Below are 11,684 nucleotides of genomic sequence, written 5' to 3'. Positions count from 1 at the left end.
AAGAAATATTATTTTCTTTAGCTTCGATGAGCTATATTCTATCATCATAACCAAATACATATCCTCAAGATTTGACTATGTTAAAGCCTACAACAAATTCATTCCCTTCCATCTGACCTCATGTGGCATCTGAGTTCTAACACAATTTATAAGAGAAAACGAGAATGGAAAATGCCGACTGTGTCTGCTGTATATGCCAAAAATCCCCTACACAAGCAGCTTTCTTTAACCATCTCACCATTTTTAAGCTGCTACTGCTACCTTCTTTGCATCTTTCTTCTCTGTCTTGAGAATTGGTGCCACTTCAGGCTTTTCAACTCCTTGAATATCCGTAATCCTCAACTTTGTTAATTCCTAATAAATAAGAAAGAAAAGAGGATGACAAGTTAAAAGTTATAAACATATTTCTTTAACCTTCGTATCGATGAATAGATGACTAACCTGTCGATGCCCTCGTGTTCGTCGATAATTCTTTCGTCTCTTCTTCTTGAATATCAGTACTTTAGCATCTAATGCCTGGACCAAGACAAGGACAGATTAAATTTCTTAATCTATCTGAATTGAGATAAAGCTGTACATATACATATTTTATCTTAACGAAACTAAGTTAAACAGCCAAGCTCGGAGCCTGAAAATCTGCATCAAAGAGTGGTTTGAGGAATTTCTATATCCAACCAAACTTTACGAGAATGAGAGTATATCTTTTTTTAATGACAGCGGTGACCGCGCCAGTTTACGCACACTTCAACTATTTTTTTGGGTACCTGCTACCTCCTATTCTCAAAGTACCGGGTAACTCTGACCACCAAAGCTTAGGCAGATGAGAATGACAGTATATTAAGTCAGAAAGGATTAGAAAATCCACAAATCAATATGCAAAGAGGCTGAAAAAAAAGGTAAGAGTCATGACACAACTATCTTACATGCTCCTCAACAACAGCATGAACAGCTGCATCGGGCAATATAGGCCTGCCAATGATTGTCTGTGTCTTTGAGCCCAGAAGCAGAACCTTGTTTAAAATCAACTGAAAATAAAACAATGGCATGATAAATTATGTATTCAGTCAACAGAGCTCTTGTTATGAGAAAGATATTCACACAACAGAGATTCCAATGTACAAGCATTTTCTCACAAGTCCAAGGCAGTCAGGCCAGGCACAAACTAAGAAGTAGATAAGGAAAACCAGAGAGCACGCTTCATCAGGGTCAAGCACAGGCCATACAATCCTACATTATGTAGCTTATAACCTTTGGTAATTTAACTTCTTCTTTTTTTATAAGATAAGTGGTATTAATAACAGCATCAAGAAGATGCAAAATTTACAAGATATGGCATTTGAGCTTACAAAAAAATCTCTGGCTAACTATACAAACTATCTAAGCCAGAGCTAATGAGTTAGTAAAATCCTGAAGTTGTTCTGCATTAACAACAGGATACAAGTTGGACCAACTAAACAAATTTTCAATGCACCTAGTCTTCAAAATGCCTAAAGCAGTTGACTCTCCATCAAAACATCTCTTGTTCCTCTCTAACCAAATACACCAAAAAATACAAGCAGGTATCATAATCCAGATCTTCTTGATGGTTTTGTCAACTTTCCATAGACTCCAACTTTCATATGCATCCTTAACAGTGAGGGGTGTGGTCCAATTGATGCCAGAGAGACAAAAAAACATGCTCCATAATTCTGAGGCCACCTCACAATGAAGAAGGTGTCTGGGGGTTTCAGCCTCTTTTTTGCACATATAGCATCTGTTTGGGAACTGGATTTTTCTTTTCTTTATGTTGTCTTGGGTGAGACATGCCTCATATAGAACTATCCAAGTAAAAAAAACTACCTTAGGTGGTAGCTTGGTCCTCAAAATGAGTTTCCAGGGCCAGTTAGCTATCACGGGGTTTCTAGAGCACAGCTGTTGATACCCTTCCTCGACTGTATAAACTCCTTTCTGGTGTCCCCATTTGAGCTTATCAGCTGCCTGGAGATTAATGTGACAATGTTGTAGTCTAGCAAAAAGGTCTACCAGATCATTCACTTCCCAATCGTGCATATTCTTTCTAAATCTCAGATCCCAATTGATCCCTTCTCTATTAGCAGCAATAACAGAATTGGGATCTTGAGCAATTCTAAACAGATCTGGGAAATCCTCCTGAAGAGTGGTATTTCCAAGCCATTAGTCTGTCCAAAATTTTAGGAGTAAACCATTGTCCAATTCAAAGTTTTATTACTTACCAAAGTAAATATTTGCAAAACCACAGCTAAATCTTAACTCATTAAGTTGTCCAGAACAGCCTAACAAACAAATACAAAGTATATGTCTTTACTCAAGGCTTTGGAACTGAACTCACCTCCTAGGGAGGGTATCTTGTAGTCCCTAAGCAGACACAGAAAACACTAGGACACATACCCACTCAACACCTAGACAAATAAACTATAAAAGGAAATACTGCAGTGCACTCCAATTTTTAACAGTTCCTCTGATGTTGAGTATGCAGGCTATCTCCCTAGCAATGCTTTCCCAAGTCTCTTGCTTTCTTCTAAAATACTATTATCTGATTTTCTCACTATCCAGATAGAATGAACAGTTTTAGCATACATCAATTTAAAAATATGAGTTGCTTGTGAGTATCCTTTTCCATTCTGAATAGTTCACTATAAGTGATGATCCCATGTGTGTGCTAAATAGCTTCGACTGTGAAGCCAGTGCATCGATATGTTCCATAACTCTCTAGTATCAGCAGTTCAGCATAGTCAACATACAAATGACCCCTTGTTTCAGAGTGACTATGGCAGAAAACACAAGATGGATCAACATTGATTCCCCATTTGGTCTTGCATCATTTCTGAACATTAGACTTTTGCTTCAGATTGTACTAGAACTAATATTCTCTCAAGAAAACACGAACCATACTATACTTATTGGTGATAAGGTTGTTTCTCACTTATTTTTGTTAAAACTGAGACATAAGATTGTTTGTAAAGAATGAATATGTTAGTAGTTATTTCCAACAGAATTGGAAAACCAAAAAAATGGGCTTTAGTATGAAATCATATCAAAAGAATCAGTTTCAAAGGGAAACCACAAATTCTTATGATTTAAAAAACAATTAGTAGTTTTAAAGGGAAACTAAGACTTCTAAGCAAACACATCTCAAAAGATGTTCATTTTCAACAACAGAATGCAAGTCTCCTTTTTCTTTTCTTTTTACTGTAGAACAAAAATGTATATTACCCTTTTTTTGATAATAAAAAACTTCTTAATTCTTCTCCATTGAAACAAATAGTGTCATGAACCCTCCCAATGTCATTACACCTACATATTACATCTTGTAGACTCTTCTTCTAAAGAATCTGATTAACTGATATGGTATACTGAACTTTTGGCATGGCACTTAATAGGACATGAATGGGTCTTCAGAATCACAGAAAAGGCTACCAGACTTCGTAATCAGTATAATAGAGCAATTGGAAAACTGTAACATGCATTTATATTTCACCTTTAAAAGAAAGGTGAAGATTTAAAGAATAAGTCAATGACAGGGACTATTTGGATGGTTTTCAAGATTTTTCATCTTAGTTGCATGTTATTTTTTATATAACTAAAGAAAAGCTGCATAGCTTCTTCTTCTTCTTTTCTTTTTTTTGGTTAAGGAAGAAAGTTGTATTGCTTTTATAAAAAAAAAAAGGTTTCTTTAATTAATAAAAATTATAGATAAATCATGGGGATTATAGTAAGTATAAAACTTCTCAAAAGAACACATTGCAATAAGAGGTCATACTGTTTATCAGACTCTTAATGAAGGTTCAGTAAGAAAAGAAGTATTTTATGCTTCATCAGTTCTGAATCATCTAACATATCCCCAGGTTGAGGCCAATAAAGCTGCAAATTATTGCTTATAATTAGCATCACCTTCCCTTTCTTTAACAAATAAGAGAGCTTAAATGAACAGGATCAAAATTCAGCCTGACCTTTGACAGCATCAACCCCCAACATTCTAATTTTTGTAAGGAATATTTAGCAGGTAACTATTGATACAATATGAAGAAGAGGGATCCTCCACTTGAACTACAGCTATAGTTGAGCCAATTCTTTCTAAAATATATTTACAGTTGTACTATGCATCCACTGACTTAAAATCCAAGATTTGCCTCAGTTAACAATGTTTATAACAAAAGGACATCAACTTTCTACACAACATTCAGAAAGTGAAAACCAAACTCACCTTGTCATTGACTTCACAGAACTTCAGTTTCTCCACAAAAATGGAATCGCCATTGCTCACTTTAAACTGGTGGGAACCAATCTACATCACACAGAAAACCTCTTCAATCCTCATACAGCTACAAAAACTTCAACAACAAAGTAGAGCTACTTCATTTTATCCCAACATGTATATCATCTTCATTGTCTATTTCACTACATTTTCCTCCCCTAAAATACTGGACTGGACTTGGCCATGCCTTTTAGGCTGGCTCATGTGAGATCAGTGTCATTAAGCAATGCCTATCAGTCAGAAAACAGCTTAATGGATATTGAGGATTCGTGTATCCCAAACCCAACTAATTTAGGATTGAGCTATATACGAAACAGCAAAATGATAGGAAATGAGAACCTGAATAACAGCATAAACGGGTTCATATGGTTTGAAAACCCGGTCCGATTTCTGAAGTGGGCCGATCACCTTATACCCAATTTCTGCCGCCTCGTGCTCTTTCTCCTCCGGAGTGTACTCTCTACCGGGCTCACTATTCGACTCCAAGCCCTCAACGTCATCATCACCGTCGTCATCATAATCTGTTTCGTCTTCACTTTCATCCTCTTCCTCCTCGTCGCTATTGCTCGGTCGATTCGAAGAGAAATGCCGGTGGAAAGATGAAATTTTAGTGCTAACTTGGGGGCATTTGGGAGACGAAGTTAGTGTGTTGATGGAATTGAGCAGTGCTGGGGTTAGTGTTTGAGGGGAAATGGAATTGAGTGAACAAAGAGATGAGTTTGGAGAGAGAAGGTATGATAAATGACGGGTTAGGGTTTGAAGGCATCGCCGATTTGCCATTGTTTGGCTGAGCTTTGAGCTGACGAAGAAGAAGGGTTTTGGAGTGATGTGGGACTGATGAAAATCTAGGGTTTAAGAGTGAGGTTGAAGATGGAGTTTCTGTCGAGTTTACTCGGTAACAATTAACCCGATTCAGATTTACCGCTAAACTTTCACCCTCAGGGTCGGAATGATTTGATTGGTAGGATAAAAATAATATTATCAAAATATTTGTTATTGAGTATGAAAGATATAAAATAATTTGATGAAATATCTCAATTTATAAAATATTTTTATTTATTTTACCTAGGCTTGTGGTTAATGGCACCGTGTAACTTGATGTTGAACTAATATTAAGTATTTACTTTCTTTCCTACAATTTCGAATTATATTTTCAACTAGTCAAATATGGAAAAAATTATTGTAACAAACTTAAGAAAAATACCCCAACACATTTGGCCATAAAAAATTTTCACTTTTTCTTGGAGTTTAACTCTGGAAAACATAGTAGGCCATAATATCTGGAAAAAAAATATTTTACTCTAAATTACTCAAACAAATTCAAAAACAACTCAATTTTATTTCACGATCAATCACAACTCCTATTTTATAATGCCATTTTTAATTTTGAAAACAAAAAACTACTTTTTTTTGTATTTTTCCCAACGAATAGGCCAAAGTGGCTTATTACATTTTGGTTGTTGACCGAGTTGTTTCATATGTTGCAACAAGAGTCCTATTTACCAGGACAAAGGACGATAAATAGGAACCCTATAATTTATCCTATTAAAATCAGATCCATGTTTTTTCATTTGAATCGTCCTTATTCCCTTTGATATCCAAATCCAAACTTTGTTTGTTCATAAAAGAAACTCTCTACAGGTCCAAGCTTTAATACAACCATTTTTAGGTACATATTTTATTTATTCGATAAGCAGACTTTTTTGTTGAAATATAAAACATTAATTGCAGCAGGATAAGATTTGTGTATATTTTATCTTTTCCGCAGCAGTATTTCTACAAATCTTTCATGTATATATTATATATATATATACTCTTCTGTTGCCCCATCAACCAAATAGTCTGATGAGATGTGGATTATGACGGATTTTATTCTTCTTGGTCTTCGTTTTTAGGTTCAATTTTTTATCTGCCTTTTTGTGTTCAAAATAATTTTTTTCCACAAAAAAGGCGTAAGAGTTTTATGTGAACCCCTTTGGATTGACGATTACACTATTTATACCTGATTAAAATTAATTAATTATTAATATATATATATTGAACACCTTTAGTAAACAAAATTCTGACTCTACCACCGCTTTCATATTGAGGCTTAGAAGTAGCGATGGATTCAATGAGAGGACAAGGAGGCATTCAAATGCTACTAACTGCTGAACAGGAAGCCCAACAAATTGTTTATGCTGCAAGAAATGGTAAATTTTTGGAAATTGAGTTGCTTTTTCTTTGTAAGGATTTTTATGTGTTTTGGTACTTTTCAGTTAAAACGACAAGATTGAGGCAAGCAAAAGAAGAGGCTGAGATGGAAGTGACAAATTATCGTTCCCATCTCGAAGCTGAATACAAGCAGAAACTATCTGAGGTTTTAATTTCTCTTTTACTTTCTTAAACTTTTTATCAAGTTAAAACCAGACAAACAAATTTAGTATTTCTCGTTACAAATTAGTTTTTAAACTCTTAGGATATTCATGTTGACATTTGATCAATTAAATACCTCATTTGTTCATTGAATTCATACACAGACTAGTGGAAGTTCAGACTCAACTGAAAAGAGGCTTGAGGTAGAAACAGAGCAAAAGATTCAACATCTGAAGAAAGCAGCCTCCCAAGTATCTCCTGATGTAATTGCAATGCTCACAAAGTACATTACAACTATTAAAACATGATTGATGCATGTTTTTGAAACACTTTTCCTCATGATATATGTTTTTGAAAACAATTTGGTAGCTCGATAAGTCCAAAGCTAATACATGAATAACATGTTTGGTTTGGAAATAGGAAAAAAGTTATTCATGTATTAATTTTGATACAATGTTTGGTTGGTAGGTTTTCAAATGTTGTGTAAAAGTTATTCATCCATTATTTTTATACGGTGTTTGATTACGTTTTTTGTAATCCTACATAATTATTACTTACCTAATTTATAAGAGAATCTATGTATAATTTATGCGGGATAGAAGATGGAACAAATTATATGAGTACTAGGTAAATTGGCCGTGCTTCGCGTGGTATTGAACTACGTCAGTAATCTACTTCTGAACATTTGATGTAAGTGTTTTCGAGTGGGTACAGCCCTACGATAAATTGTCAAGAATATTTTACCCAAAGATGAAATGGAATATTTTTTTAATCTTAAAACCAAGAAGATGTGATTCTAAGTGTTTATACATTTTGTTATCAATTCTTCATTTTACTGTAGTTATTCATCACCAAAATTTTTAGAAAAGATATGTAATTGTTTCATTCTCTATATTTGTATTTTCAAAAGTGGTACAAACATTTTATTCATCAATTGCGAGAGTTTTTCTCCTATTCAAGGCTTCTACATACAAAATCTAAATATTATACATCTTCTATAATTAGTTGTGTACTTGATAAGTTAATTAAAATTTAAAAACACATTTCTTGGAGTACAATGAAATAACGTATGTCGCTCAAATATTTGGATAAATGATGTCTTGGCAAGTCCCTTATTCAAAATCATTCGCAATCGATGACACTACTTTGATAGCCAAAAAAACATATTTTGTTGTTTATGTTTCGATCAATATGGTTCAAACTTTATTTTTTTGCGACTTTTAATCTAATGTTTTTAAGGAGATAATTATTTCTTTAATATTTGATTAATATGGATTCATCCTACTTTGATGGATAATTTATTGATTCCAATCCAATATTTGAACCCCAAATTTTTTATTAAGGTTGAGTACAATACTTACCATCCCACTACATTCCTTTATTTTTTTGGATGTCACTAATCGACTGTATGCATCGATAAGGTAGAAAGTTGAATAACAAAACCTCCAAGGTAGTGTGGAACCGCCATAACTTCTGAACAATTAAAAGTCCCTTCTTGGACATCCCATGGATCTTTTAGCCACTGAAAACTCTATAAAGATCGAAGTCATTTATTTTACAAATTTAAGAATTCTAATCTACATGACACCAATAGTGTATTGATTACATCAAACTCTTGATTAACATATCTTTACTTCAGCATAATGATCAAAAGCATAAACATAAACAACAAAGTTTAAAACATTTACTCAAAAACAACAATTAATAACATAAGCATAAATTAATTACTGTAAAAAACATATCAGGATCTGTAATAATAAAATAAAACATAAAGGAAAAAATCGAGCCCACTGAATGCACATTGTCCTCTTAAGAAAATTATTCCCCTCTAGTACCCGAGGTTTAAATGAATAGATCGTCTCACGATAGAACGATTCTATTCACCCGTGTATTGATACAAAAATAATGGTGTCAGTGAGCCACTTAACAGGAGCAAAGTACACGAATATTTAATTGTACAGAAGAAGAAGAAGAAGAAAAAGTTTAGAATTTTCGTTGTTTTAAAATTAGAGGAAATCCCTCTATTTATAGACAACAAAGGGTAGTGTGAATGAATGTTTATTGTGCCTTATCGAAAAGGTCGCAACTCTTTGGAAAAGTCATAGTCTTTCATAAAAATCACAACTTTTTATAAAAGTCGCAATTCTTCATAAAAGTTGCAACTCTTCATAAAAGTCGCAACTCTTCGTAAAAGTCACAACTTTTCATAAAAGTCACAACTTAATTTTCATGAAAGGGAATGCTAATTTTGAAAATAAATAAATTAAAAGGGAATCTTGATTTGTGGTGGCGCCACGTAGGCGGACTTAGGATTCTCTTATATATATACTAGGTAATGTTGCCCGTGCTATGCACGGGCACGGGCCCAATAATATAAATGGTATGTTTTGGGGCTAATAACGGAGATTTTGAAGCGATTGTTTGCGTGGATAAAGGAATAAGTTTTTTTATCACAAATTTGTACTTTATTTGACGTTATTCAAGGCACAATAAGACTATCCACATACAACATTTTTGAAATATTTTATGTTGTCAATTATCATGATTTATAGTATTTTTACGATAGATTCACTTAAAGAATGAGTGGAATTTTTTGTATTTTTTTTCAAAACATATTTTATGTTGTCAATTATCATGATTTATAANTGAGATGGAATTAGCGTTTGGACATGCGATTTTACTCTGATTCCATCTCATGATTTCATATCATGAGATGTGATTCCATATTCTCCAGAAAACATGATATGGAATTATATGGTAATTCCATATCATGATTTGAGATATTTTTAATACAAAAATTGATCCACAAATTTATATTTATTAAAACAACCCCACATTTATATCTATACTAACCATTTATTTCATAATGTAAATAAAATTTATAATCACATCATTACTTTTTAAAATTTATTATTCTCACCGACATAAAATTTATTATTCTCACCAACACATAGTCACTTTAACTCACACCAACCGATTGTTAAAGTGATGAAATATTTATGGTCTATGAGCATGAAAATATAGTTGCGGATGATATTGACCAACAAATGGCTCAAAGTAACAATGTTGGTTCATTTTTTCGGTCACATGATCGAGAAATGCAAGTTCAACGTGAGAAAATTGTCTGTATTATGTGGAAGGATTATATTAAAGACTAGTACACTACAATTTATGTTCAATTTTTTTTAATTAAATTAAAGTTAGATGAAACAATTACTTAAGTGGAGAACAAATAGCTTTGTAATAATTTATTATGCGATTTTATAATTTTTTGTTTATTTGATTTGATAAGATTGAATAAACAATTGGGGCAATTTTAATAGTTTTACAACTTATGAGATTTTTATGTTTATGAGAAAATATACAACAGAAAAATTACATATTGCATGTCCAAACAAAACTTCAATCAATTCATCTCATGATTCCATATCATGATACTATATCATGATTCCGTATCATGATACCATATCGCATGGCCAAACGGACCCTTAATATTTATCATTGATCGCAATAACAATTTTTTTTCACTGGACACTTATAATACAGTTTAATACATGTTACAAATAACAATATATATGATACAAATTTTATTCATGAATAATACATTTATCACACACTTTAATACACTTATAAAGTATCAAACATATTTTATACCTTACAATACATTTATGTTACATATATATAATTTACTTTTAATACAGAACAAATTTTAAGTCATCCACAGCCACTTAAAGTTGTCCGCATAATTCACTTGAACGCCTCAACTTAACCTTATATCTATTGAACACCTCTACCAACCTGAATCTGAACCAATTGAACACTTTATTAACAATCAGCTAAAAGTAAAAAATGTGTGTAACACACTCGCGGTGACGTGGCGAATTGATGAATTAATGATATACATATGGCATTTTTTATTTAAAATAATAATTAAAAATTTATAAAGAAAAGAAAGAAAACAAAGGGCATGTCCGCCCACCCTGCAAGCTGCAACCTCCTCTGTTCAAACTGCTATCATCCACTCATTGTCGTCATTATTGATTGCTTAATCTATCGTTTTTCTTAATTCAACTAAAGATAAATGCAGATACGTTTTTAAAGAAAAAAATGAAATAGCAAATTACATGTTCTTATTTAATTTCTTCATTTTTTATCATTTTTTTGGTCTCAGATTCGGAAGAAAGTTGAAGAAAATGAGATTTTTTAGTTTTAAATAAGGGATTCTGAAACTGTTTGCTTGAAATCAAACCATTCTTCAATTTCTTCATTTCTATTCCTTTTCTCTTTCATAATTAATGGTGGAATTAAGCTTTTTCAGAAGAAATTATTCATTTTTGAAAAAGAGAAATAAAATTGTTTGATTTGCAGCTGAACGTATCTCCATTTTCTTCCTTTTTGTCTTGTTTTTGTTTTGGATGCCGAAGGAAATTCAATTCAAGAAGAAAAAATAATTTTTGAAAAAGACAATGGTAAGGAAGAAGGTGAAGTGGTTGAAGATAAGAGAGAAAGAGATGGATGAATGGTGGTAATGACAGTGGCGGGTGCGGTGGAAATGGTGATGGTGTTGGAAGAAGCCATGGTCAAAGAAGAAAGAGATTAAAAAAATATATATATAGCTAATAATGTAAGTTCGCACGCCTGAATAGGGGTGTAATACACTTTCCATGCCATGTTCACAAAAAGTGTTCAATAGATGCTTAATTTAAATAAGTTACGTGTTCAATAGGTATAACTTATAGATAAAGTGTTTAAATGAATTATGCGGACAATTTTGAGTGGTTGTTGATGACTTAAACCTAAATAAAAAGATATCGCAAAAGTATCCCCTGTTGTGCTCCTTACCGTCGTCACCTTTTATATGATATCGAAAACACTTGATATTTACGCCAAATCAAATGATTTAACCATGAAAGTCCCATGAGAACATAAATCACTAGCTTTTAGGCACAACAAATGTATTACTTGCAATGCACTACTTATCAGTAACAAAATTAAGACTCAAGTCACCATAAAAGTGAATTTCTTTTTTCTCAGTTCTAAGGGCAAAAAGTACATG

The 11,684-nt window shown here is 32.8% G+C and overlaps 2 protein-coding genes across 3 annotated transcripts; one reads left to right on the top strand and one right to left on the bottom strand.

The window, feature by feature from the left end:
• LOC125848916 (50S ribosomal protein L21, mitochondrial) lies at positions 1-5,215 on the bottom strand. Its single transcript, XM_049528879.1, has 5 exons — positions 4,613-5,215; positions 4,223-4,303; positions 924-1,025; positions 442-516; positions 1-354 (listed from the first exon to the last, which is right to left on the bottom strand). Exons 1-5 carry the CDS (start codon positions 5,051-5,053, stop codon positions 244-246), a joined length of 810 nt encoding a protein of 269 aa, XP_049384836.1. The 5' UTR covers positions 5,054-5,215; the 3' UTR covers positions 1-243.
• A 642-nt stretch (positions 5,216-5,857) lies between these two features.
• LOC125846645 (V-type proton ATPase subunit G 1-like) lies at positions 5,858-7,007 on the top strand. Of its 2 annotated transcripts, XM_049526203.1 has the most exons (4): positions 5,858-5,942; positions 6,370-6,465; positions 6,532-6,632; positions 6,793-7,007. In XM_049526203.1, exons 2-4 carry the CDS (start codon positions 6,378-6,380, stop codon positions 6,934-6,936), a joined length of 333 nt encoding a protein of 110 aa, XP_049382160.1. In that variant the 5' UTR covers positions 5,858-5,942; positions 6,370-6,377; the 3' UTR covers positions 6,937-7,007. The 2 variants fall into 2 exon arrangements, with proteins under 2 accessions (XP_049382160.1, XP_049382159.1); XM_049526202.1 differs by lacking the exon at positions 5,858-5,942 and having other exon boundaries at positions 6,353-6,465.
• The last annotated feature ends 4,677 nt before the right edge of the window (positions 7,008-11,684 follow it).

Source organism: Solanum stenotomum, chromosome 12 (genome assembly GCF_019186545.1).
Source record: "Solanum stenotomum isolate F172 chromosome 12, ASM1918654v1, whole genome shotgun sequence".
Lineage (NCBI taxonomy): Eukaryota > Viridiplantae > Streptophyta > Magnoliopsida > Solanales > Solanaceae > Solanum > Solanum stenotomum.
This window is presented reverse-complemented; position numbering and strand designations above follow the sequence as displayed.

Bases quoted from the DNA above. Each gene is read 5' to 3' on its own strand.
- LOC125848916 (XM_049528879.1), bottom strand. From the start codon at position 5,053: ATGGCAAATCGGCGATGCCTTCAAACCCTAACCCGTCATTTATCATAC. The intron at 517-923 runs GTAAGATAGTTG...GTCTTGGTCCAG, and splicing joins ATGCTGTTGTTGAGGAGCAT to GCATTAGATGCTAAAGTACT. The intron at 355-441 runs GTTAGTCATCTA...CTTATTTATTAG, and splicing joins GAACACGAGGGCATCGACAG to GAATTAACAAAGTTGAGGAT.
- LOC125846645 (XM_049526203.1), top strand. From the start codon at position 6,378: ATGGATTCAATGAGAGGACAAGGAGGCATTCAAATGCTACTAACTGCT. The intron at 6,466-6,531 runs GTAAATTTTTGG...GGTACTTTTCAG, and splicing joins TGTTTATGCTGCAAGAAATG to TTAAAACGACAAGATTGAGG. The intron at 6,633-6,792 runs GTTTTAATTTCT...ATTCATACACAG, and splicing joins ACAAGCAGAAACTATCTGAG to ACTAGTGGAAGTTCAGACTC.